The sequence below is a fragment of the Podarcis filfolensis genome (assembly GCF_964270895.1).
Source record: "Podarcis filfolensis genome assembly, chromosome: 1".
NCBI lineage: Eukaryota > Metazoa > Chordata > Lepidosauria > Squamata > Lacertidae > Podarcis > Podarcis filfolensis.
In genome coordinates this window covers 116531931-116559779 of record NC_139604.1, presented here as the reverse complement: position 1 = coordinate 116559779, position 27849 = coordinate 116531931, and the positions used below count along the sequence as shown (strand labels likewise).

The 27849-nt window shown below is 44.0% G+C and overlaps 1 protein-coding gene and 2 long non-coding RNA genes across 7 annotated transcripts; 2 read left to right on the top strand and 1 right to left on the bottom strand.

The window, feature by feature from the left end:
* BDKRB2 (bradykinin receptor B2) lies at nt 1-26054 on the bottom strand. Of its 5 annotated transcripts, XR_014549183.1 has the most exons (4): nt 25921-26044; nt 9997-10119; nt 823-2679; nt 1-733 (listed from the first exon to the last, which is right to left on the bottom strand). XR_014549183.1 is itself a non-coding variant. In XM_083618769.1 (3 exons), exon 3 carries the CDS (start codon nt 2657-2659, stop codon nt 1544-1546), a length of 1116 nt encoding a protein of 371 aa, XP_083474895.1. In that variant the 5' UTR covers nt 2660-2679; nt 9997-10119; nt 25921-26044; the 3' UTR covers nt 1-1543. The 5 variants fall into 5 exon arrangements, 3 of the variants coding, with proteins under 3 accessions (XP_083474895.1, XP_083474896.1, XP_083474894.1); XR_014549182.1 differs by lacking the exon at nt 9997-10119 and having other exon boundaries at nt 25921-26054; XM_083618769.1 differs by having other exon boundaries at nt 1-2679.
* Nucleotides 8242-9059, top strand: LOC310766910. The gene is made up of 3 exons (XR_014550520.1): nt 8242-8557; nt 8861-8902; nt 8988-9059. It is a non-coding gene; the product is annotated as an uncharacterized lncRNA (long non-coding RNA).
* A 91-nt stretch (nt 26055-26145) lies between the features above and the next one.
* Nucleotides 26146-27071, top strand: LOC310767023. Its single transcript, XR_014550583.1, has 3 exons — nt 26146-26217; nt 26353-26417; nt 26995-27071. It is a non-coding gene; the product is annotated as an uncharacterized lncRNA (long non-coding RNA).
* Nucleotides 27072-27849: the final 778 nt, after the last annotated feature.

Below are 27849 nucleotides of genomic sequence, written 5' to 3'. Positions count from 1 at the left end.
TTTAAGCTGCACAAGAGTTTTATTTTGTAGAAGAACGTATTTTACAATACCACACAGCAAATGTCCTGATGATATATTCGTACATATGCACATTTTGGAGAACATTCTCGTTTATTTTGAAGTTCAGCTTGTGTCTAAAATCCTATGCGATTTTAAAATGCAGTTGCCCTGTTTTGTTTTGTTTTGAAGAGCCAGAGTTGTGGCTGACCTGAGCTGAGAGCAGGCTGCGCCCCGAGAAGCTGAGCCAGAGCCATGATTGATTTGTGTTTAATTCCTAGGCTTTGACTATTGGAGAAGCAAAACCTTTTGGGGAGTTAATGCTGTGAGCCCCTCCACCTTAGGCTCAGGTTATACATGTGTGCAAATAAATCATATATCCTAAATACACCACAATGTCCACCATCCCTCATTACAAGGAAACTCAACTTTGGCTAATCCCTCGCCTGGAACCTGTGGGATTCCTCACAGAGACTGGGGTGGCATGTGACAATTGCCATCTACATAGCACTTCAGAAACGGCAAAGCATTTCCCATACATTCTCTCAGATCAACCCTGTAAGACAGGGCAGCTTATTATCCTCATATTTTAGATGGGGTGAATGGGGGACAGGACTATGATGAAGAGAATTGTGGCTTGCCTAATTCAGTGGGTGCAATATTTTAATCAGTTGACTCTCTTATCCCCTACTCTATATCCTTTCCCCCATGTTACAAGGAACTTACGGAGGAGAAACTGGTCTTGATGCACTGGTGCATTTCTGTGAACTCAGCTTTTCATCTGTATAGAGGAGGCAATCGTTTGTGGTTGTTGAACTACAACACCCCTGACCATTGCCTATGCTAGCTGGGACTAAGGGGATTTTGAATCCAACAATATAATAAGTGCTACAGGCCCCCCCCCCCACTCCTGCAGCAGTCAATGGCTGCCGTGTCCATGGCACAAATGTGCAAATGTCCCAGGACAAAAGCATGGGGTGTATCAGGGCAGAATGTCCTAACTTTGCACCAAGATACACTTCTGGGGCTTTTTGCTGTCTATAACTCTCCCAGCCAGGAGCAATGGGGTGCTGTTCTTTGAATGAGCCCTAGAATCTCATTTCAATAATAGCCATGCATATTTTTCCCTGCACAAATATCTCATCTGAATGAGGTCTCTGTGTTGCAGATCTGAATAGTGTAGGTACCAAGAGAAGCAGGATAGCACCAAGGACCAAGATTTGGATCAATGACACACCGAAATCACTCCCTTGTGCAATTGCACAAGTTCAAATGATAGAAGAAGGCCCAAGACAGATCGCTCCTGGAAGTGCAAATGTATATGTATACAGAATTCAGTCCTAGAAATAAAAATAGCATTCATTCATTGGCTGGAGCAGGTGTCAATGCAAACTTTACATCTGATATCTGTTTTCTCCAAAGTTTCATCAGCAATGAATTAATCCACCTGGTTCAAAATGTGGGCACCATATCAAACCCTCTGTTTAAGCCTGCTACATTCAACATTTTATGTGTGTTTTTTCCTTATGGTAACAAGCAAGTGGCGCTATCGCAAATTAACAGCAGACTTTTTCTGGTGGTTTTCGACTGAAAAGGATGTTCGGAGAGTTTCCAGGGTTGTCACTGTCTGGATGGATGGTGCTGCACTAGGTCTTCTCTGGAGCATTCCACAGTAGACCTCCTTGGATTTCCTTCGGAAGTGTTTGCCTACCAGGACAAACAAAATTGGGTTAAGGCAGCTGTTGCTGAAGCTGCAGTAGACGGCGATCTGGCTAGCCACGTCATTGGCTTGTTCAACCCCACAATCAAGAATAACCCCAGTGCGAACCAACGTATCCAAGAACGTGGTGATCTGGAAAGGAAGCCAGCAGACAATGAAGAGAAGAAGGACAAAGAGAACCAAGGTAGTGGCTTTTTTCTCTGTCTGGATAGCTCTGATCTTTTGAAACGTGCTGTTTTGTAAAGCATGGATGATTTGCGCTGTGCAGTAGGTTATGATGCAGAGAGGCATCAAAAAGCCCACTGTGTTCAGCAAAGTGTTTGTGATCACTGGCCATTGCACAACTGATGGATAATTCAGAACGCAGGCGGTGACATTGTTTTCTTCTTTCAACGATCTAAAGAGGAGAGCAGGAGAGCTCAAGAACAGCGCAGAGACCCAAATGGCGAGGCAGTTCCACTTTGCATAAGAAGGCCGGCGCAGGCGTCCCAGAGACATTGTTTTCACCAAGGCCAGGTAGCGATCAATGCTCACCATCACCAGGAAGTAAATGCTGGAGTACAAGTTCATAGAAACGATGGCATTGACGGCTTTGCAGAGGGGCAGCCCAAACACCCAATGGAAGTTACTGCTTATCGTGATTGCCCAGAAAGGCAAACCACAGAGGAGGAGGAGGTCAGCGGCTGCTAAGTTTGCCAAGTAAACTTCGGCCACCGTGCAGCGGCTCTTGTGGAAGCAAAAGACACTGAGGATAAAGATGTTCTCCACAATTCCCACCGTGGCAAGAAACCAGAGGAACACTGGCTGGATTTCGAGTAGCCAGTTCCATTCCTGTGGCCAGCCGCAGGAGGAGTTGTTTGTTGTGTTGTGCCAAGCAGACTGGCTCACCCCAGAGTTCCAGGCAGTTGTGACACCATAAAGAGCTGTGTTGTTTTCGGCCATGACAGTGGTCCACGTGGGGGCTGGAAAACAAGAAGGTAAATTTAGACCGGTCTTCGGTGCAATATGCAGAAGCTCAATATGCAATTAAAAACCAAGGGCCAGATTTTTGAAGAAGAGGAGAAGAAGAGTTTGGATTTGATATCCCGCTTTATCACTACCCTAAGGAGTCTCAAAGCGGCTAACATTCTCCTTTCCCTTCCTCCCCCACAACAAACACTCTGTGAGGTGAGTGAGGCTGAGAGACTTCAGAGAAGCGTGACTGGCCCAAGGTCACCCAGCAGCTGCATGTGGAGGAGCGGGGAAGCGAACCCGGTTCACCAGATTACGAGACTACCTCTCTTAATCACTACACCAAGATGGCTTTTGGGGTGCATAATCAACTAGCAGAAGCCAGTGCAAGGATTTCCACCAGTGCAACAGGAGTCCTCCACACACACACCCCACTGCAGACACCTTGCACCACCCCCAATCTGCTGTGGAAGGCTAGGGGACCCCATTAGAACAGATTGAGGAAAGCGTTGCGTTACAGCCAGGCTGGGCAGCTCATTAAAAAGATGAAAAACTGCTGCTAAGCTGAAAGATGCATTTTGTTGCGGGACTGCTAGCGCCGAGACATTTGAGATTGATCAGGGTTGGTAGGCTAGGTCCCCACACGGCAATGTGTTGTGCATAGGTGACACACTCCCAGCCAGCAGTCAATGTCGGAAAGGGACAGGCATCTATCAAAAAGAGAACACTGTGAACAAGCCTTGAGACAACCATTTTAAATGTACTGCAATGGCCTTCCCTAAGCAGGTTGGCTGGGGCTAATGGAAGCAGTGGTTAATCGAGGGGTGGGAGAAACTAGCCCCTGCTGGCAGTGCAGGCCTGGGGGTGGGGCAAGGCACAAAAATCACTTATGAGACTAATGGGGTGTATGATGTGTGGTGACACACCACCACTGCCACAACGAGATCAAACACAGGAGAAGTGGCTTTCAATTTGAACTTAGCCTGATCTTTTACTCCCCTTCCTTCTCTCCCCTCCCCTTTTTATGAAGATTACCCTCTCTGGGATCCCACAGTTAATTCTCCCTTGGTCTCCTCACTGGCCCAAATAGGACTAATTTAGCCAGCTAGCCCTGGTGATTATCTAATGTTTATTGGATGGATTTTCCCCCTAAATTGATTTTTGAATTCTGAATTTATTGTTATTCATGTTTTATACTGTATTTTATGCTGTTTTCTGTTGCATCAGTTAAGTGTTTTAAATTTGTTGCTAGCCACCCTGAGCCCGATTTTCTGAACCGAGAAGGGCGGGGTATAAATAAAAAATTATTATTATTATACTAATCAGCCTTCTTTATGTGAGAGCTGGACCATAAAGAAGGCTGATCACCGAAGAATTGATGCTTTTGAATTATGGTGCTGGAGGAGACTCTTGAGAGTCCCATGGACAGCAAGAAGATCAAACGTATCCATTCTTAAGGAAATCAGCCCTGAGTGCTCACTGGAAGGACAGATCCTGAAGCTGAGGCTCCAATACTTTGGCCACCTCATGAGAAGAGAAGACTCCCTGGAAAAGACCCTGATGTTGGGAAAGATGGAGGGCACAAGGAGAAGGGGACGACAGAGGACGAGATGGTTGGATAGTGTTCTCGAAGCTACCAACATGAGTTTGACCAAACTGCGGGAGGCAGTGGAAGACAGGAGTGCCTGGCGTGCTCTGGTCCATGGGGTCACGAAGAGTCGGACACGACTAAACGACTACACAACAATTATTATAATTTATTATGGTAAAGATGTGTGGTAAAGTGATTTTTTTTCCAGGGGGAGGGCAGCAATACAGCTCCTTGCCAAGGGCACAAGGGACCCTAGATATGTCTCTAGATGGGATTTGTAGAACAAAACATATGGAAGACACCATTTTCAGGAAGGCACACTTGCACATAGCTCCAGTTACAGATAGATACAAAGGAATTTCAGAAATAGACTGGAAAGAGGAGCTGCTGAATTGCAACTCATTACCAAACTTAAAACCATGGAGAGACCTGGTCTGAACAAAGACGTTGGATTCTTATCTCATTATACATGACAAAGCCATTCTTCACCTTCTCACCCCTTGCTTTTTCCTGTAAGACCTATTGCAGTCGTTAAGAGTTGTCAACAGGCTCATCACAGCTATCTGCTAACCACCCATTCCCACCACCCTTCTGAGTAATACTCCTCCCCACCTTCTCACTATATAGAAGGATCTGGCAACTTCTGTTTCAGTGTATCTGAAGAAGTGTGCATGCACACGAAAGCTCATACCAAGAACTAACTTAGTTGGTCTTTAAGGTGCTACTGGAAAGAATTTTTTTTTTTTGTTTTGCACATAGCTGTGAATCAAAAGCTGCTGTGCTACAGCCATTTAGCTAACAATGCTGTCACTACTTCTTCCTTCTTTTGGGGAGTGAAATATCCCCCGGATGCTTGCTTTAGGTGGGAGAATGTTAAGTGGCCTTGAGGGCACTTCCTTTCCCAGAAGCTGGAAAGAGAGAGGCATTGCCAGGAAAAGGGAATAGCAGGTAGCCAAGTTTTGTGCCCAATTTTGGGTGCAATTCAGAGTTCTGGCCTTAAGCTTTAAAGCCCCAAACAACTGGGGTCCAGATTAGTAGTGGGCCAACTTCACCCATTTAATCCTACCCATATGCTCTTCTTGAGTGTCCACCATCAGTTAGGTTGGAGCACAAAATGGGCAGGACCTTATTGATGGTGGCCCCAAAGCCACATAATTCCTTTCCAATGGACTTCTGGTTTGCGCCTTCGATTGTGGCATTTAGAAGTCTCTCCACCTCACAGCTGCCCAGAGCTGACAATGTAAATAATTTCATACCTGCAAAGTGCCCCAGAAAAAAATGGGACATCCTGTTTTTTCACAAAGGATTACTGCAGCCATTTTGGGTGCCACGATTTTGGGTTGCACTCTCACTCCGAAAAAGTGCTCCTGGTCAAAATAGTAAAGCAAGTTTCTATTTGCTACCATGCTGCAGTCACATGTGCCTTAAAAAGTGGTATCAAAGGGTGTTAACAGCACCTTGAACTGATTGTCGATATAAGTCTGTCTCTGCCATTAACCAGACAGAAAAGAAAGTACGAGCAGACAGTTAAAAACTGGCAGGCAGAGAGAGGTTTTAGAGAATCACACAGGCTATAAAAGAAACCAGAGAGGACGGATGCAAAGCAGGCAGGGTTACTCTGCTGTTGTTCATTATTGCATGGAAGAGAGAATTACAATAATTGCAGCATTCCTTGCCCTTATTTGACAAGTTTCACCTGCTGAAATTCTGTCTTCTGCACAAATATTAAATGCATAGGATCCCAGGATCCCTTTGCATCTTGTCTCCTCCTAAAACAAACAGATTTACCCAATTACAGATAGGTAGCCGTGTTGGTATGCCATAGTCAAAACAAAAAAAAATTATTCCTTCCAGTAGCACCTTAAAGACCAACTAAGTTAGTTCTTGGTATGAGCTTTCGTGTGCATGCACACTTCTTCAGATACACTGTGTATCTGAAGAAGTGTGCAGGCACACGAAAGCTCATACCAAGAACTAACTTAGTTGGTCTTTAAGGTGCTACTGGAAGGAAATTTTTTTTTTAGATTTACCCAAGCATGTAAACAGTCCCAGCAGCTCGCAACACCCCCCCCACACACTTTTTTTCTCTTAGTCAAATATTTCAATTTAATTCCTTTTGGTAACTGGAAAAACTTTGTGGATTTTTAAACAGTACATAAAAGTAAGCGGCACATACCTTTTTTTTTATTAAATGCTGCTTACTAAAACTAAAGCAAAAGAAACACATTGCACGCAATCTCTATTGATTTGGGGGCAACTAACAGTGGACAAATTTATTAGTAGCAAAACAAAGACAGCTGTCGTATGCACGAGATGCTCTCCTCTCTCACCTATTTATGGCAACATAACAAGAACAAAGGAAATGGAAGGAGACTCCTTTGGCAGTTCCACGCAGCCCAACTGCATCAACCACGTAATGGCAGGATGCTTTCACACACTACGGTAAATATACCAAGAATTGGGTGTGGGATGCAGTCCAGCATTCTGGAAAAGGGCAGGTTTGCCTGGACATTCCTGCACAGAGAACTGAAAACTCTTCACTGGAATGTTTTTGGTAGCTGAGGGATTTTCTCCCCTAAATACCTTTAGTTCTTCTGCATACCTCGGGGTTCCCCTAAGATACCCGATAGCTTATTTGTGTGCAAAGTGTGTTGGGTTCAGTGCAAAGATTTCCGCTTGCATAACGGTGGTCTCTCCAGAGGCGGAGCTAGCCGCTGTGCACCCAGGGGTGGGACCATGGGGATGGGGGGGGGGGAAGCATCCAAGGGGGACGCTGTGGGAAGCGTCCCGGGGGCAAGACATGCATAGGGGCAGAGAGAGCCGCCCATGTGTGGTGGAGTGAGAGGGAGCCGCACCACTTTGCCAGCAACCTTCCTTTATTATTATTATTATTATTATTATTATTATTATTATTATTATTATTATTAATTTATTTATTTATACCCCACCCATCTGGCTGGGTTTCCCCAGCCACTCTGGGCGGCTTTCAACAGAATATTAAAATACTATAGTCTATTAAACTTTAAAAGCTTCCCTAAACAGGGCTGCCTTCAGGTGTCTTCTAAAAGTCTGGTAGTTGTTTTTCTCTTTGACATCTGATGAGAGGGTGTTCCACAGGGTGGGTGCCACTACCGAGAAGGCCCTCTGCCTGGTTCCCTGTAGCTTTGCTTCTCGCAGTGAGGGAACCACCAGAAGGCCCTCGGCGCTGGACCTCAGTGTCCGGGCAGAAGGATGGGGGTGGAGACGCTCCTTCCCTCTTCCTTTTGACAGCTTGGGGGAGGCTTCCCCCCCGGAAGCAGCCCAGGAGCAGGGGGCAACAGTGCGCCGCCCCCGTGACTCCCAAGCCTCCTCTGAGCTGTCAAAAAGAAGGGGGAAGGGGGGAAGGATGCTGGCAAAGTGGCACAGCTCTGGCCCTTCCCTCAGTGGCTCGGGATAGGCTTGGGAGTCGCGGGTGGGCAGCACACCAAATGTCACCCCTCTCAGTGATGACACTCAGGGCAGACTGCCCCCACCGCCCCCTTCCTCTTCCCCTGGATCTCTCCCTCCCCCATGCTCTCTCCCTCCCTAAATCTGCTCCAGAGAGTTGGGGCAACAGATTTAGGGGACATGTGGGGGGAGAAGAGGAGGGGACAACATCTTGTTGCACAAGCAGAAATCCTTGCGCCGATTGAACATTCATGTACATGGGATACAACCCAAGGTTTTGGGAATATAAGGATTGGTGCCCCAAGTGAGTTTTTAATTCAGAAATATAGGATTAACCACATGTGCTCCATTTTGTTACTAATATAGATGACAAATCACCTCTCAGTTTCTATTATCTGTTGTTTCAACATGAGGATGGCTGAAGTGAATTAAGGAGTAACCAGTTTCCACACCAGCAAACAGATATTGCTTTTCTCATTCGAGACTTGTCTTCTCTCGTGTCATTATGCCTTTTCCCTGTATGTGTTTATATTAAAATTGACAAACACAACCCCAAAAGAAGCAGTTAGAATATAAAAAAGCAAAACAAAACAAGCTGACAGGGAAGGACTCCCAGGCTAACCCCTGTATGTTTACTCAACTCCAGCTGAGTTGTGAGGTTAGTTTTGTTCAGGGCAACCAAAAAAAGCTGCCGACAATGTTAAGTGGAGTGTTCCTGCCATTACATCATTTAAGTGTAGTGAGTCTATAAAAAGCCTGTCCTTTCAACCGTTTGGCGGGGCAGTTACTGGCTGCTTGTAGTAACATGTTTTGCGTGCCCAGGCGCCGAGGGCCCGCCGCCCTGACAAGACCACACAAGACAACGTTCTACGGTTCAAATTGTTGTTGTTGTTTAGTCGTTTAGTCATGTCCGACTCTTCGTGACCCCATGGACCAGAGCACACCAGGCACTTCTGTCTTCCACTGCCTCCCGCAGTTTGGTCAGACTCATATTTGTAGCTTCGAAGACACTATCCAACCATCTCGTCCTCTGTCATCCCCTTCTCCTTGTGCCCTCCATCTTTCCCAACATCAGGGAGACCAGGGAGTCTTCTCTTCTCATGAGGTGGCCAAAGTATTGTAGCCGCAGCTTCACGATCTTTCCTTCCAGTGAGCAAAACACACTGATCTCCCAGGTTCAAATTAGGCCACCATTTTATTGATTACAGATGAAAGGGGTTTATCCCCAGGCATTGGGTATATCCCAAATCAACCAACCCGCTTGCTGGATGTTTCCATTGGGGTTGATTCGGAGGGAAGGAGGTCCTACGACATACATACAACAAATAGGAGGGACCTCACCACGATCGCCAGGACCCTGTGGCCCTAGCACCTGCCCGGGCGATTGGACAGAAGCACCTTCTCCTGGGTCCCTTCAACAGGATACCCCGTTCCCTTGGAGGGGCAGGCAGAGGCCTACACCCTCCCCTCTGATCATGACTAAGGCTCTACCCAATGCCTAATCTGCCCAAGTTGCGACAATTACTATGAGGAGGGCAAAACCCACAGACAGGCTCAATTAGTCTGAAGGATAAATTCCTCATTGGCTCAGAATACAGCGACAGGCAGAACCATAGCAAGGTGGTGGAGTTGAACATGGCAGGAATGCAGCTTAAATGGCCAACAGCTCATATTCTCTTGCCCTCGGCCTCCTTCTCCTCCTGCCACTGCCACCAGCCAGTGGATGCTTCTCCCATCTTTCCCTTATGTGACAGCAGCAGGAGGAGTAACCGTTGACTGTTGAAGACACGCCCGGACTCCTCTTTTTCCTACTGTTGCTGCCACTGGCTGGAGGCTGCTTCCTCACTCTTTGCTCAGCCTTCTCTGCCCCCTGATCGTTCTGTCCATTAGGAGGTGGGGAATGAGCTGGGCTCCTGGGAGTTGGCACCTATGGATGCCTATAGGAGGGGGTTAGACAGATTCATGGAGGATAAGGAGATGGCTGCTTGCCAAGATAGCTATGCGGTACCCACAGTATCTCCATCTGGGAATGACAAATTCTGCTTGTGGGCTTCTCGGAGGCATTTGGCTGGCCACTCTGAAAGCAGGATGTCGGACTAAGTGGGCTTTTGGCCTCATCCCGCAAGGCTCTTATGATGTTCTTATAAATATTTAGCAAAGAATCCCAATAAAACTAGAGGGTTGCATGAAAAGAATGTCTCTGTGACCCTTATCCAGTAGCCCTCTTTGCTCTTTCTCATCTCATCTCATCATGGCGATTCCTTGTGAAAATAAATACTATTGCGGGTTTAATGAGAAGCAGAAACTTCACCCGCTTAGAAAGAAGACACCTGGTAAGTGTGGAAGGATGTCAGAGCAGTTGTTTTTTCTTGCTTTCTCAAGGATGCACCGGCTACTTCGTCATGATGAATATGTACACAAAAATGGCTAGCCCCTAAACAAGGGTGAGAGTTAATGCCAAAGTACAGCCTGTGATTTATTTGTATGGTTATACATGAATCACTTAGACCAGAGGTAGCTAACACATGACTCTTCAGATCTTGCTGAATTCCCAACTCCCATCTGCCCCATTGTACAAATCCAGCTTTGCTTTGCTAATTTTAGGCTAGGAATGGGACTGAGTCTTAAACCCATGGAATCAAACTGACAGATAAAGTCTTGTTCAGATGTCTGCTTAACCGACCCGGCATTGTGGGATGGCGTGACACTTAAAATGATCCTCACGCTTCCCGGGGAAATTGATTGCAGCCTGCCCCCAAACTGGCCAATTGCGGGAGGGCTACCTGACTGGCTCTGCCTCTGGGGGTGGACCAGACTGAGCCTGTAGGTCTCACTCTGGTCCACCTCTTGAGTATTTAAATCAGGCCAGTTTCACCTCCTCGTGCAGCTCCTCATCCCGTCATCCCTGGTCGTTGGCCATGCTTGCTGGGGCTGATGGGAGTTGTAGTTCAGCAACATCTGGAGGGCCAAAGGTCCCCAACCTTGTCGTAAGATGGACAGGTCATAGTGGAGAGTTTTGACCAAATGTGATCCACCTGGAGCAGGAACCGGGAAGCCACTCCAGTATCCCTGCCAAGAAAACTCCACGGACAAAGGCAACAGACATATAAAGGTTTAATCCTAGTAGTTCCTTAAAGGCTGCATGCATGCCTTTCATTGTGCCTTCACAGACCTTGCTAGCACAGATCCAGTCTGTATGTAATTAACAGGCTTCGCCTCACTGTTCTGTTTGTTTTTTGTTTCCTGGAGCCATGCCTAGCCATATGGGAGTCCCATTTATTATCACAACAGTTCTGAAAGCTGTTGTGGGGGAGGCAAAGGTCAGTGCACAATTGCGTGCCGATGGCAGCTCAGCCCATCAATACGCTGCACTTCCTGGCATCAGCTAACTGTGGAGGGGATTTCTTTCTGTCCACCTACAATTTTTTTTTGGCCCGGATCCCCAGAAAGGAAGCAAGATTTAAAAACTGATCAAAGCATTCAGGCCAAACTGGACATTATGGGATTTATCTGATAGTAGTTACATTTATTTATTTTTAAAGGAGTAACAGCTAAAAGGTCACCCTGATTCTGAAATAAGACCATAATACAGGAGAAAATGGATCTAATCCCTTTCCCCTCTTGCCATTTCTCCTAAGAAGATACCACCTCCGCTGCTATAAAGCCAAGAAGAAATCTGCTACTTGCACCCACAACAGCCTCCTTTCCAGGGCAAATAGAAGGCTAGAGGGAGGAGGAGGTTAAATTTATTAGAGGAGTGCAAGAGCTTTGGATGAAGCGGGAGTAATGAGGTGATGTTGGCACATTTGCTATGATGCTTTGCCACAGCAAGGTGGGGGAGGGTGGTATCACAAGCTGGGAATATTACAACTTAAAAGGAGATGCGTGCTGACCCATCTCTCTCAGTTCTGTCTGCTCTGGCTGGCAGCAGCTCTCCAGGGAACTGAGCAGAGTCCTTTCCCAGCTCAACTACAGAGGCTGCTTTTCAGCATCTCCAGGCATGCTCTGGATAGCTTTGCATAGCTTTGCATAGCTTTGCATAGCTTTGCCGCTGCACTGTGGCTTCCTGTTAAATGCTACCTGTTGTTTATTTTCTGACGAGTGTTATTATGGTGTGGAGTCAGATCCCCCTCACCTTCTCAAAAAAAATAGCAACGCAATTTTGTTCATTCTAATCAGGCCAGTATAGGAATGGAATGGATTTTGTTGACTTTCTTTCCGTGCATTTTTCTGGGAGCAATCTCATGATTTGGTGCTTCAAATTTTCAGCTCCATTGCCTGTGCTTTTCTCTCAGCCACCGGCACAGACATGAAGCCACAGGGCTTTTCGAATAATAGATATCAGCATGTTTTCACTCGTTGATGGTCATTCTTTGGGGGCTAAGTAATGTGGATGTAACTATAAAGACCACAGTGTGAGATGTTTCACTCTTCTTCCTCCCGCCTCACTTACAAAAGGTTAACAAGCAATTGGAAGCATTGTGACGATCAGATTACCTAATACCTGTCTGAGAACAGGTCAAATCTTCTCATTCCATTAAATTTAGCAACGTATTCCTAGGAGCTGTGTATTTGCCCATAGTAGTTCAGGCTGGTCCAGGGGTTTAATCCACAGCAGGTATCCCTAAGGTAAGATGGCGCCACAGAAAGCATCAAGTAAGTAACTCAGATAAAGTTTGGCAGTAAAAACCTGGCCTTATCTATTATTACTTGATTAGGATGCCTCTTTATTGACCCACAACAAACATGTCTGAAACACAGAGACCTTGGGATAACAAAAATGTTACTATGCTACTGGATTGAACCCAGTGCTAGATTTACGTATAAGCTAAACAAGCTATAGCTTAGGACCCCACTCTCTTGGGGGGGCCCAAAAAAAATTAAAGGAAAAAAAACGCTGGATGTACATTTCCAAAATATAAGTTAAAAAACAAATAAAACCAACATACAGCAACAGTGTTTTGTAGGCTCCTATGGTGTAAGTAATGGGCCCTGCCTGCTAGCCTGCTCCCTAAAATATTATTTCACTATTATTATACTTCTTCTTAATTGTATTTCACTATTAATAGACTTCTTAATTGTATATCAGTTCAACAATTACATTGATAAAATACATATTTTGTTATGTGCCAATGGCTTTAGATACCTACTAGGTCCATAAATTACCATATAGCATATATTCAAACAGAAAAAAAAACAGTGACAAATTGTTGTTGACAAAGGACAGCTGGACATATAGGGGTCCCATTACCTTCAGTAGCTTAGGGCGTCATCAAACCTAAATCTGGCCCTGATTGAACCTTAAGAGCATTATTTAGACAAAATAAGGAAGGCAGAGCAGAGCTACTGTGGGGAAAACATCTGGGACTCACTGAACGGGGGGAAAACTGAATTGGATCATATGTTCTAGGTGGATAAGAACTGATGTAGCAGTTGAAAGCTGTGACAGGCCTTGACTGTAGAAGAATAAAATTATGAAGGAATTAAAGAATTAAAGAAAGTTGAAATGGGCGTGAGAAAGAATGAGCAAGTGATGGTTGGAATTTGAAGATTGTGTTTGCAAGATAACTGTGAGAAAAGGACCAAACAACATGTGTGCAGTCGCGATTGCTTTAAGGGTTAAGGGCAAGGGAAGGCAGTAAAGATAAGAAAGTAGAAGCTAGCTAGTTATGACAAGATAAGGGAGTTATTAACAGAGTGGTTACAGTTTCACCAATTAAATGATATTTTTAAGACGGATAACAAGAACGGCTTTAGTTAAAGAGTGGTTAGAAAATAACATTAAATTGTTGTCAAAAATGTACAGTTTGCTCTTTGAGTGGCATACAAAAGATGAACAGGTTAAATCTGTAATGATACACTGGGCAAAGGATTTGAGACATAATATCCAGATGGCAGACTGGGAAAGGTTATGGAAAACAGATTTGAAATTTGTGGCATGTTGTACGCTGAAAGAAAATTATATGAAAATGATGTACCGGTGGTATTTGACTCCTAGTAAGTTAGCAAGAATGTATAGAACTAGTACAAATACATGCTGGAAATGTAAAAAAAGAGAAGATACTTTTTATCATATGTGATTGTCGTGTAAGGTAATTAAAGCTTTCTGGGAAATGATATATAATGAAATGAAAAAATGTTTAAAATAACTTTTGTTAAAAAAGAAGAAGCTTTTCTATTAGGAATTATAGGTACCGACATTCCAAAGGAAAAGAGAAGATTATTTATGTATGGGACAACAGCCCACGGATGTTACTAGCCCAGAGATGGAAAGAAGAAAGAGTCCCTACCAGAGAGGAATGGCAAACTAAGCTGATGGACTATGCTGAAATGACAAAGCTGACTGGAAAGCTCAGGAACCAAGAGGACAAAAACTTTTAAAAAGAATGAGAAAAATTCATAATATACTTAGGACACCATTGCATGCAGATGGAAACATTAGCAGGATTTTAATCTCATTTGTAATGTAACAAATGTTATGGATGATATGGATGTTAGAATTCCTGCTCCGTGATTGCAGTCATGGGATTTTTGTCTATCACATGACGGCGTATATTTTGACTCCACAAAGTGGGAAGTGACGGAGACAGGATGTTTGTGTTACTGTGTTCCGTGAAGTGGGACTATTGTCCTTTGTTCTTTTTCTCTTTGCTGTCTGATGCTAGAGAGAGCGGGAGCCATGTTGCAGTGCTCCGTGTGTATTTATATGTAAATAAAGTAGATTAGCCAAAATGCTGAGTTGCTGAGGTCTGTCACGCAAGCTGTGAAGACTCTGCGGATCCCTAAGTGTGCCAATGTCTGTTGGCATCGGTCACTGTGATGTTCGGGCTGAAGATAGCTTTTGAAGTTCCTGAACGATTGACCAGGAGGGAGAGAACATGCCAGTCGGGCATGTGTCTCTGCCAGGGTCCTACTCGAGTGTAGGACAAGCTCCTGACAATGGATTGATATAAAATATAGATTAAGGAATAATATGCAGTTTCAAATGTTGGCAATAGGACCCATGAAGGGGATGGGGGAAGCCTCGAGATTCAGAGAATCTCCATATATGGATATGTATATGGATTGTTATAAAATTATATTTGTAAAACCAAATAAAAATGTTTTAAAAAGAAAGAAAGTAGAAGCTAGCAGAAGGAAGTATAACTATATATGGACAAGGCTTTCCTATGCTTGTAAATGTATAAATGCCTGTGCTTTTTCATATTTGGTGAGTTCAACAGTGGTTTGAAGATGAGTTGTAGTTAAGGTTTAACCACATTGTCCATGTTTGGACAACACAACAAGCTGCAGTTGATCTAAAAGAGAAACAAAAGCATCCAAACTTGGCCTCATGTCCATGTCAGGGGAGAGGGTAGGGGAAAGCATATGAGCTTGGGGCAAGACTAGGCTCATTCTCATGATGTTGAATCATGGTTTAGATCAGGCATAGGCAATCTCGGCCCTCCAGATGTTTTGGGACTACAACTCCCATGATCCCTAGCTAACAGTACCAGTGGTCAGAGATGAAGGGAATTGTAGTCCCAAAATATCTGGAGGGCTGAGTTTGCCTATGCCTGGTTTAGATAATCTTAAGGGTTGACGAGATTCATAGTCCTCCTAAGCTGCCCTTTCTTAATACAATGCTTTCCAGGTATTGTTGGACAACACCTGCCATCATCCCTGACCACTGGCCATGCTTGTTGAGGCTCTGCAGTCCTGATGTAAAAAATATTGGACTACATGTACCACTGGATTTATTCAGTATAAAGGCAATCCTACAATCAGGTTATTGAAGGCCTGTAGGTCAGAATGCAACACCATTCACTATTTTGCAGCAAGGATTTCAGAAACCTCTAAGAAAAATAAAGGAGCCTATGCTTCAAACTAGGTTGTTTATGTTTCTGGGTCTTTTCTGGGGTTGTTTTTTTTAAAAGAATAAAACAGTCTTGATCCTAATGGAAAGCAACGTCAGCTTCAGCTGATGAAAATAATTCCTGATCTCTTTTTAACAAGCAGAATAGTTTTTGCCTGTGTCAGGAAAGAAGCAGTAAACTGCAGAGATGCCACTGGCATCGTCTGATGAAGCTGCCATGCAACTAGCTCAAAAGATAAATTGAATACTGTAGGCAGTGGGTTTCTTGTACAATACAATTATGTGGCCATCCAAATGACCACATAACGTACCTTTCTGACAGCGTGCCAGAAAAATGTCTGTCTGCGCCGGAGATCTTTATCAAAGAGGGCAATTTCCCCTGTGACTTGTAGGGCTTGTCTGCCTGCCATTTTGCTTCCCTTCACGTCATCCAGTTTAATATATTTCTAATGTCTGGAGGAGCGGGGAGTGTCCAAAGGCAGAGGCAGTTCACTCACCCTTTGCAGATACCAAGGATAAGGAAATAAGGAGAGCCCTGTTGGATTAGACCAAAGGCCTGCCCAGCATCCTCTTTCCTGCAGTGGCCAACTAGCTGCTTCTGGGAAGCCCACAAAGATGATGGGAAGACAACAGCCCTCTCCTGCTGTTGTTCCCTAGCGGGCTGCCTGAAATATACTCAGAGTCGCAAAGTGATTTCATGCTCTTTATTCAGCTCATAGTGGTGAGGAGGAATGAATGAAAGTCCCCTCAAAGTATCTGCTTTATATACATTATTTACACAATGGGCTGCACATGATTGGCTAATTCCGGAATTCTACTGTAAGCCAATCAGGTTGTGGATTCACTTCTATCTGGAGCATGATTGGGTGGTTCCTGCCAACCAATCATACTGCTGCATTGTTCTAGGACCAATCAGACTGCTGCATTCTGAATCCTATTGTTCTAGGACCAATCAGACTGCTGCCTTTTGGATCCTATTGTTCTAGGACCAATCAGACTGCTGCAGTTTGGATCCTATTTAACTCAGTACATAACACCGCCTCTGATACTTCAGGAAGTACATAGTCATCCTTATAACCTTGCCCTCCGTATATTTGTTTCATCGCCTAGTGAAGCCATATACCATATTTTTCCATCTACAAGACACCCCCATGTATAAGATGCCCCCTATTTTGGGGGACTCAGATTTAAGAAAATGGGGGGAGATGGCACAGAGTGTAAGATGCCCCCTAATTTTTGACATTCTTTTTTAGGGAACAAACATAGTCTTATACATGGAAAAATATGGTAACTTGGTGGCTTCACTTGATAGGGATGGATTTGACCCCTGCCCTAATACAAATGAGAATGAATGAATGTGTGTGTTTGTATATCTTCCGATATACATAAAAATGTAAGGCTGTCATCACACATGCCCCATTGGAGGCTTTGTAGTGCCACATCACAATCCTGGATTTGCATGAAGAAATCAGGCTGGGAAGCTGAAAAGCGAACTTAGTTGGGTAGGAAGGGAAAGTTCTAGGGATTTAATGTGGGGGGGGGAGTGGCAGGAGAGTTGGAAAATGGAATGAGCTCCAAGTTTCATAGATAGCTAGATACACACACACACACATATGTGTCCTGACTGCATGTAACACTAAGTGAAGCCACTGCCATTTTCCTTAAGTCTCAATTTTTTTCTCAAATGTCAGGGCCTACTATAGTTACCCTGCAGTTTTTTTAATCAAGAGGAGGTGCAGATAATTATCAAGACTATAGCAGTTGAGGAGTGAGAGTTACCTCTTTCCTCCTGAGGAAAACCCCTTCTCTGATTGCATTGGGAGTAAATACAAAGCATCATTCCTGTAAAGGAGGCCGAATGGAAACAAGGACTGTAAAGCACTTTGTACCGTAAAACATGCTTTAGAAACAGTCCATGATAAAAAGGCACGTTCTGAAGGTTTAAAAAACATGTTTTTCAAGAGTGAGCTGAGTAAAAAAGAATGGAAAAAAGCAACTTGGGGCTTTGTTTTTTAATACTTAGAACCAGTGCTATTTTTCTAGAAAAAGAGGTGCCGGAACTCACATTGAACACCTCCCTCATTCTCCTAGAATGGCAATGGTGCCCACCTGAGAGGTGCCAGAACTGAGTGAAGCAACTTCTGGATCGTGCTTCACATATTAGGCTTCTAATCACCAGCTTCATAGGGGGAATGAGCTATGCCGAGGTTCAGGGGAACTCATCATTTTCTCTTTTGCAGGATATGACCTACGCCACTTTATTGCCTGAAATTGGCAGGGAGCGTGCCCCTTCTCAGTGCAGTTTTGTGAGCATTTTCCCCAGTGCGGCAGGCTGCCCCTCCCCAAATAAGTGCTACTTGATAAGTCATCACATGAAATTAAAAGCCAGAGATAGGACACTCTCCTTCAGGAGGTGGAGAATGGAGTGGTCAGGTAGACAAAGCAGAATTTTCCGGTTACAACTTGCATTCTTCTGCCAGAGAGATTCAGCTTGTGGCAAAAAGCAGAACAAACATCTGCCTCTTGTTTCCTGCCTAAAGTCACACACGCCAGCCTGCTAGAGTCTCTAAGAGAAAGAATGTTGTCTGTCCTTTGACATCTTCCACTGGCCAGCATTAACCAGAGGGTCTCTATTGTATTCAGCTCCCATTAGTAATCTCAAGCAGAAAGTTACGTTCATTGGTTTGCACAGGTGTGAAGCCTGGTTATGGCTCAGAGGCTTCAGCCCTGGAAGCACCTCAACTCCAAAACAAACTTTCTGAGCAAGACTCCCAATGTTCTCTGCTAAAGAGCCAAGACAACGGTTTGGGTTCTATAACTCAGATAATATTACATTGCCTCCCATTAGCAATCCACACTCCCCAAAGAGCCTAAAGTTGGAATCTAGGGAAAGTATTTGGACACATCTGCCAAGGGGTGGCGTTGACCATTTTTTGTATTGTTCCCGTGTCTTTAATACCTCCTTGATGTGCACATACAGTGGTACCTCTGGTTACGTACTTAATTCATTCTGGAGGTCCGTACTTAACCTGAAACTGTTCTTAACCTGAAGCACCACTTTAGCTAATGGGGCCTCCGCCGCGCGATTTCTGTTCTCATCCTGAAGCAAAGTTTTTAACCCGAGGTACTATTGCTGGGTTAGCGGAGTCTGTAACCTGAAGCGTATGTAACCCGAGGTACCACTGTATTGCCAAGTGAGAATGTTTATGTCCATGCATTTAAAAGCTTCCTGTGCTGATTTCTGCATGTCAAGCTGCTGTTAAGGGCACAAGAGCGAAGTAAAGCAGATTTTCTTTTTTCACTGGTGAATGCTACCTAGGACGGGTGAAAGACTGGCTCACTTGTAAGCATAATTGATTATATTTGCATTCACTTCCAGAATGCAAACATTTGATTGAAGGTGCTATAAGTCACCATGACATCATTTGTCTGGCATGGAGGAGAAAGGAATGGAGATGTCTCATCAACAAGTTTCTTTGCAGAGGCTTCTTGGATGCTGTAGAGACTTGACTGCTTCCAAACTGGCCATTTGGGGGAGCGGTGGTGGGGCCAGCGGCTGGGGGGGGGGGAGAGAACCATGCTAGATTCACATACTTTTCATGAGGCAATTGCAAGGTCACAAGGTGGTTAGATTGGTCTCAACTAGGGCCAGGGCCTTTTCAGTACTGGCCCTGACTTGGTGGAATGCTCTGCCACAAGAGACCAGGTCCCTGCGGGGCTTGACATCTTTCCGCAGGGCCTGCAAGACAGAGCTGTTCCTCCTGGCCTTTGGTTTGGACTCAGTCTGACCCTTATGTTTCCCTCCCCTTATGGTCTTGATTTATGGGCTACTATTAAAATGAGGCTGCATTTTAAATTGCATTTTAACCTGTATTTTAAATTGGGTTTTTTCTTCTTTTTCTTTCACCCCTATCATGCTTTTTACTGTGATTTTATTGGTGTTAGCCACCCTGAGCCCGGCTCTGGCCGGGGGCGGGGGCAGAGTATAAATAAAATTATTTATTATTATTATTATTATTATTATTATTATTATTATTATTATTATTATTACAAAACATTCTGCTCCCATGTTTTCCCTGCTCAGCTTCTGGGTTCCCCCTGACCTCCAGGTTCAGAAAATCCAATTTTTTATTATTATTTTACAGAGTGAAACAACTGGTAGAAGTTCTCATTATTGTAAGATCACTCACCCCAATATCATTAATCTCAGCAAGGAGCTAAGTCAGCTCAGCAGCACTCAGCCTGCTCATTGATCAGCCAACTGAAGTGAATGAGCTACTTTTGCTGGAGACAATGTCCTTGAGTTTGCGTAATCCCTACCACCTGTCTCAATACAGTGGTACCTCAGGTTACAGACGCTTCAGGTTACAGACTCTGCTAACCCAGAAATAGTACCTCAGATTAAGAATTTTGCTTCAGGATGAGAACAGAAATCGTGCTGTGGCGGCGCGGCGGCAGCGGGAGGCCCCATTATCTAAAGTGGTGCTTCAGGTTAAGAACAGTTTCAGGTTAAGAACGGACCTCCAGAAGGAATTAAGTTCTATTTTTTTTAAAAAAAGATATTTATTGAAGTTTTACAAAAACATACATTTAAAAAATCATATAAAAAGAAAGAAATACAAAAAAAAACCATAGAAAAATACATAAAAGAAGAAAAAGAAGAGTAAAAACAAATCCATTTTTGTAACCCTAACTCATTATCTTATTTCCTTGGCCTCCTCACACCTCCCCTTTTTGTAACCCCATTTAAATAATCAAATCAGTAAATCCTTACCCTCTTTTGTTTATCTTAACTCTATATCTTAACATATTATAACTCTGTATTTTCATCCATTATCAGTTCAATTTTGCATACTCTTGTTAACTTTGTTGCTAATGCCACTTATTTTCAATCCAACATCATTTTAACATTCATTAATTTTACAGTGTTTCTGCAGATAGTCTTTAAATTTCTTCCAGTCTTCTTCCACCAACTCTTCTCCCAGGTCTCGGATTCTGCCAGTCATTTCCGCCAATTCCATATAGTCCATCACCTTCATCTGCCACTCTTCCAGGGTGGGTAAATCTTGTGTCTTCCAATACTTTGCAATCAGTATTCTTGCTGCTGTTGTTGCGTACATAAAGAAAGTTCTGTCCTTCTTTGGCACCAATTGGCCGACTATGCCCAGGAGAAAGGCCTCTGGTTTCTCAGAAGGAATTAAGTTCTTAACCCGAGGTACCACTGTATCTTGCATTGCTGGGATGTTAAAGTAGACTTGTTGGCACTAATTTCACTGAATGCTCTTAGGCCTGCTGGCGTTTCCACACTTGAGAACATAGGAAGTGCTCTTCCTTATCATTACATCTTCACATCTGGGATTAGGAGAAGAGGCTTCCAGGGCACAACCCGAGGTTTCCAAAACAGCACCTTTTGCCTCCTGTGTTTATGAAACATGTTTTTGCTGATTGCGTCAAGTGTTCCTGCTGCAGGCGTTTTAAGATCAGAGGGGAAAGGAAATTACCGGTGTATTTAAAGGGCAGTAACTGAGTTGCCCATTCTGTGGTCTGAGGCTTGTGATGACTTTGGAAAGTGCTTTAATTTTAACTATGCTTTATGCCATAGGTAGGCAAACTAAGGCCCTGGGGCCAGATCTGGCCCAATTGCTTTCTAAATCCAGATGGTCTGGGAATCAGCGTGTTTTTACATGAGTAGAATGTGTCCTTTTATTTAAAATGCATCTCTGGGTTATTTGTGGGGCATGGGAATTCGTTCATTTCCCACCCCCAAAATATAGTCCAGCCCCCCACAAGGTCTGAGGGACAGTGGACTGGCTCCCTGCTGAAAAAGTTTGCTAACCCCTGCTTTTTGCAGTAGTTTAATTGCATTACAGAGGTACCTCTGGATGCGAACGGGATCCATTCTGGAGCCCCGTTCACATCCTGAAGTGAATGTAACACGTGACTGCACGACTGCACGTGCGCAGGTCGCGTTTCACCGCTTCCATGCATGTGTGTGACATCATTTTGAGCGTCTGCACAAGCGCGAGCGGCAAAACCCGGAAGTAACGCGTTCCATTACTTCCGGGTTGCTGCGGAGCGCAACCTGAAAATGCTTAACCTGAAGCGTATTCATCCTGAGGTATGACTGTATAGGACTTGCAAATTCTCATTGTGAACTGCTCTGGGATACATTTGTATGGGTAGTATACAAATGGGACTGAAATAAGAAGAACACAGCCCAAGTGAGCCCACCTACAGGAAGTAGAAGCAAGGCCTAATGGCAGGTACCTCAGCAGTCTTTGGGAACTAACAAAATCGGAACACATCCACCATTAGGACTGGGCAAATCTGTCAATTTCAGTTGCTCTCAGTTTCTCATTTTTCCACCATTCAGTGCTCCACATTTTTACATCCGTTTGTGATATATATTACATACTGATGCAGAAATGAGGAGAACTGAACACACACAATTTATTCAATTTATATACCACCCTTTATCCTCTCTCTTTCTCTCTTCATTGACATTTCAATGAAAGTTTCTCATAAGTTATAAATTTTAAAATTAAATTTTGCCCTATATACATTTTTGCAAAGAAATTTCCCCTAATAGAATGTACTTTTGTATATTAATATTTTCCTACTATTTTTATGCACATTTTATTTCCCTACTATTTTTATGCACATTTTATTTTAGTATATGCATTTTTATACACACTACTTGGACGTGGAAATTTCGAAAGACGGCTGTGTTTCAATTTATTTATTGGTTTGGAAAGTGCAAATTAAGTAGCTTTGCTTTTAAGTGTGAAGTGAAACAATTTCCCCCCTACCCCTGTCCACAGTTTCCATGTGGTTTAAAAATTACCTTTGTGTTTAAAACATACCTTTTGGAAATTTGAATAGAAGTGGGTTTTTGCAGCTTAAAAAAATAAAACCTTTGGGAAGAGATAACTAAATATAAAGACCATATCTCAGTGACATGGACCATATCTCACATGTTTTGCAGACACAGAGCAGTATTCAGCTAACTCATTCAATCAATGGAAGAGTTTCCACTTCTACAATGGAACTTACCCCACTCGTCTCCCTGCCTTCTGCTGTAGAAAGTTGGAGGAACTCGCAGAACAAATGTTGCTCTGTTGTGCAAGTTGAAATGCTTGCATTGATGGAATGACTTAGATGGATACCACCTAATCTTCTAAGTTCACTGCCCTGGCATCTTCAACTAGGACAATGAAAGTCCCTTCTGAAGCCCTGGAGAACAACAGCCACTCAATACAGACAGTGTTGAGTTAGGTGCACCAATGTTCTGGCCTGGTATAAGGCTGCCTTTTATATTCCAGTGAGAGTTGAGGTCAATTGAAACTGTCCTTCTTCTCATCAACTGTCTGATTCCATAATCTCCCAGTTGGGACCAGTAGAATGGACCACCTTGGAAGGTGGTGAACCCTCCACCACTGGAGATTTTAAAGCAGAGGTTGGATTTTAAATGGAATTATTTAGCTGTGATTATTGCTTTTCAGGGGATTAGACTAACTCTACAGTTCTATGATCCTTTTCATAATCAAGCTTGAGCACATCTCCCATACTCCCAATAGAAGACAAAGCTGCCAGGAAAACAAACCCTATCTATTTCTTCCTGCAGATTCCCTCAGGAAAGAGAAGCTTTTACGTAGGAGTTTTTCCCTTACATAAAAGGTTATTTGCAGCTTAATAGGTTATTTGCAGCTGAACATGCATTAGAGATTTAATGGGGCATTTATGCCCACCCCCACCGGGCCAGCCAAAGACATTTCAGTACCTGAGGCGGACCTCCAAAATTATGCCTCCCCACCAAAGAACATGGGAGGCAGTGAAGATCTACATCAGGAACAGAGAAGAGATTGACATCAGGATCTGCTGCCCACAGTGGACCGTGTTGCCTGAGGTGGTTGCTTCATCATGTCTCATGGGCTCTGTGTCCCCCTCTTTCCATTTCTTTATATCAGTGTGGGATTTTTGTTTGTTTGATTTTGTTTTTCCTTCTAGCAATTAAAAATTGGAGTAGAGAACCTGTGGCCCTTTGTTGGACTACAATGCCTACCGTCCTGACAATTGACCATGCTGGTGGGAGCTGGAATTCAACAACACCTGGAGGGCCATAGGTTCTCCATCTTTTAAGTAAATGCTACTTTTCATGGGATGCGGGTGGCACTGTGGGTTAAACCACAGAGCCTAGACTTGCAGAAGGTCGGCAGTTCGAATCCCCGCGACGGGGTGAACTCCCAATGCTCAGTCCCTGCTCCTGCCAACCTAGCAGTTCAAAAGCACGTCAAAGTGCAAGTAGATAAATAGGTACTGCTCTGGCGGGAAGGTAAACAGCGTTTCCGTGTGCTTCTCTGGTTCGCCAGAAGCGGCTTAGTCATGCTGGCCACATGACCTGGAAGCTGTATGCCGGCTCCCTCGGCCAATAAAGCGAGATGAGCGCCGCAACCCCAGAGTCGGTCACGACTGGACCTAATGGTCAGGGGTCCCTTTATCTTTACCTTTACTTTGCACATACATTTCATGGCCTTGACAGATTAGCACTTCTGCAGGTGAGCAGCTACCTGCAAGCCACACTGAGAATTTTATGACCTCATATTGATGGTTACCAATTCAAAGTGACTTGTATGATCAACATCGGTAGCATCTCCTTCCCTAGAACTATCTTCTTCTAGTCTGGTACTATCATCACTGCAGGGAAACTCTGCTTGGAGATAGCTTAGCATTGCAATAGTTTTCTGTATTCAGAAACAGGAGTCCCAACACAAGTGCAATTCAGGGAAGGGGAATTATGAGTTAAGGAATGGGACTTGGGGAGAGCTCACAGGACACCTAATGTCCTGAGACCAGGTGGGACCAGTTTCTGCAGATTGCATTGGGGAGCAAGCACCACTGTAATTTGTCACACAGCTGCCCTGTACGAAACACGTATGCTGCAGGCAAATACTCACTTGGAAAATGGTAACAATGAAGTGATGGTCTGGAGTTCCAGTGCTATTGCTACTGCCCCTGCCGTTAATACTACTACAACTGCAAACTCCATAAAATTTATTAGCCCACCTGCCCAGACACATCTACTACTAGTAGTAGTACTGCTGCTACTACTACAAACTTGCAAATATATTCATGAAAGTTAGTTGCTCACCTGCTCAGACACATGTACTAGTGCTATTGCCAACTTGCAAATATATTAATAAAACATATTAGTCCACCAGCCCAGAGACATTTATGTATGCATATACGGAGAAGTAAAGTTCTCTAACTAGTTGTCACTTTGTTTCATAACATGTTCTTTTGCACTTTTATTGAGAGCTAAGTTCCAGTGAGGTCAACGAGACTTACTCCCAAGTACGCACGCTAGGGTATTTCTGCTCCCGTCTATTCCCTATGTCACATTTCCTACAACAAGGCAATTGCACTAGGAACCAGATAACTGTTGTTTCTTTTCATAACCATAACTGTCTTCTGCAGCCTTTCCAAAACTAGAATCCATCTTTCCAGCCTGCAACTTGGGAGCCACTTCAATTGTTTTTACACTTTTATCTCTCTGTTTTCCTCCTCTTGTCTCTTTCATTTGAAAAAAGAAAAACCCAAAGCACAACAAAAGGAAACGGTTCTGGCAATGCTGCAGGCACAACCCATATGGGTCCTGATCCAGCAGTTAAAGATCATCATTCTACATGCATCATCCCAAACATGAAGGGTCCACAACTCATTGAAACTGGCTGCCATCACCAGCCAATGACCCATTAGTAGCTAGCAGAGCAATCCTGTGCCTGCTTACTCAGAAGTAAGTCCCCCTGTGTTCAGTGGGCCTCACTGCCTTTTACAATCGCGTTTAGAACTGTAACTTTAGTGACCCATGCCTCAGACATTTATGTAACCCACTGGCAAGTCCTGCCTTGGCACCCTAACTTTAATACTATCAAAATCAGCTGTGTGTGCACATCCATTGTGTCAGAGGCAAAGGGACTGTGTGTGCGTCTGTATGCATGTTGACTCCCAACAAGTAATTGCATTCATCGATAAAAGCTGTCACTGCAGTGCAGTAAGTAGAAATAACAAGCCCTTTGGGAACAAAGGGACACCCTGAGGAAAGGTTGTAGCTCAGTGGTACAGCATCTGCTTTGCATGCACAAGGTCTCTGGTTTGATCCCTGCCATCTCCAGGTAGATACATGCTCCCTGTCTGAAACCTTCATGGACCCGTGGTCTAACTTGGGATGAGACAGCTTCCAATGTTTCTAAATAAAGCAGAATTTTTGTAACACAGAAAAAGAAAAGTTCATTAGTAACTGCAACCGGGAGCTAAGAAAACTTTTGGGGAAATTCCACCGTTAACAGAGTTATGAAGTCAGAGAGAAGCAGAAGTACATACCTTTCTAGCAAAGACTTGGGTAGCTCTGGGAGCGCTGGGGCTGGCTGCGGAGTGCCTTTGTGAATGTTTCTGAGGAGTTTTCTTGTGGTTTCCGAAGAGTACTGAAGCAGCTCCTCCCTCTGTTGTTGAGACTGTTACACACTTCCACACCCACCACTTTTAACGCAGCTGCTTTTGGCATGATGAAGTCACCGGCATTTGACTTCATAGCAGGAATAAATAACACCCAAATCACTCCCAGGATGTTGATAAACTAATTTGGCAGCCCAGTGTGGTCACTTCACTGTGCTGGACTAAGTATGCTCTGACGTGATTTTTGTAAAAAAAAAAATTTAAAGCAGAAGATAATAATAAAAATCTTTATTTATGCAAACATCTTTTTCACTGTCGTTTTCCAGACAGACTTAAATGTAACTCTCTTTCTTTTCTCAGGAAAAACATAAAGGTGGCCAATTTCGCTTTTTAGTCCATGCCCATAGAAAACCAGTGATACCCAGGTCAGTGGAACAATATAAAGTTTGCAGTTGGTGTGTGTGCTAAAGGGAGGGCTTATTTTTAGGAGTTTGTCCACAGACAGCTTTCCAGGTCATGTGGCCAGCACGACTGATGAGCGCCACACCCCATCGTCGCCTTTGACTGGACTTAACCATCCAGGGGTCCTTTACCTTTTACCTTTCCAGGAGAAGGGCCAGCCTAAGGCATTTTGGTCAAGATACCCCCTGCCACTCCCAGTAAATGTACAGAAGCCAATTGGACAGTCAGCTAATTCTCACTTCAGTTTTGGCAATAGGGCAGTGAGCTGTGAACAGCAGCTGGTATAGGAAAATGGAAACAGACTGTGCAGCACACATGGCTCCATCCTTCAGTACCTCATTGCTGCTTCTTGACCCCCAGCATTTGCCGCCTTGAAGCAGCTGCCTCACATCATCTAATGACAGGGCTAGCCCTGGTCAGGTGTTCAATTCCCTCCCTTGACTGCTTAACTTTAAGATGCTGTTCACTAACCCTCAGAACTTGCTTTGACACTGTTGTGTTTTGTTTGTTTGTTTAAAAAACTGTATCTTCCTTCTACAGGTAGTATTCCCAGCCTGTCTGGGATCCTGTGAATAGTATAAGGTTGCTATGGCATCAGATTTGGCTTTATGACGAGGCAAAGCTCATTGAGAGTGAGGGCAAAACATGCTGAAGGTATCAACGCTTTCTGCCCTGGGTTATTGTTTCGTTGTTTCTGTTACTATTTATTTGTGCTTTTATCTGGTGGTTTGCAGATGGGTGGTATACAGATCTAATAAATAAATAAGTCAGTCTGCAGGGAGGGAATTCTGAAAGGGAGGCATTCTTTCCTGAGGAGAGGGAACTGTTCCCGTTCCCTTTTGCTTCAGCCTAAGTTGTGACTGACCTGTTCCATTAATTTCAACAATATTTAAGTAAGGTCAACTAATTTAGACTAGCTAAGCCCCACTGAAATAGTGGGACTTACTTCTTAGTAGATAGGAGGATGGGACTTCTAGTTTGGTTTTTGTTTTTTTAAAAAACCTTCACAAAATTGAGCTTCAGCTTGAAAAACTAAGCATTATTATGTGATGTTGACATAAAAATCCTTTATGGCATACAGTGGTCTTGGGAGCCATGCTGCTGTGTTACGTAAATGGTAGAAATGGGTTTTCTTTTAGGCTTTGCTATAGACCAGGCGTTGCCACCATCCTGTCCTGTAGCTGTTTCTGAACTTCTGCTCCTGACTATTGGCTATGCTGGGTATGATGGGAGCTGTAGTCCATCATCTGGAGATGAGGATTACAACGGCAGTGCCATTGGGGCAGGGCTTTTGGGTGAACGGCCAGGGCCACACCCAACAGATTGAGCAGGAGTCATTCCCCGCCCCCCAGTGCTGCATGGCTGGCTTGTTACATCTTGAAGTGAGTGAAGAAC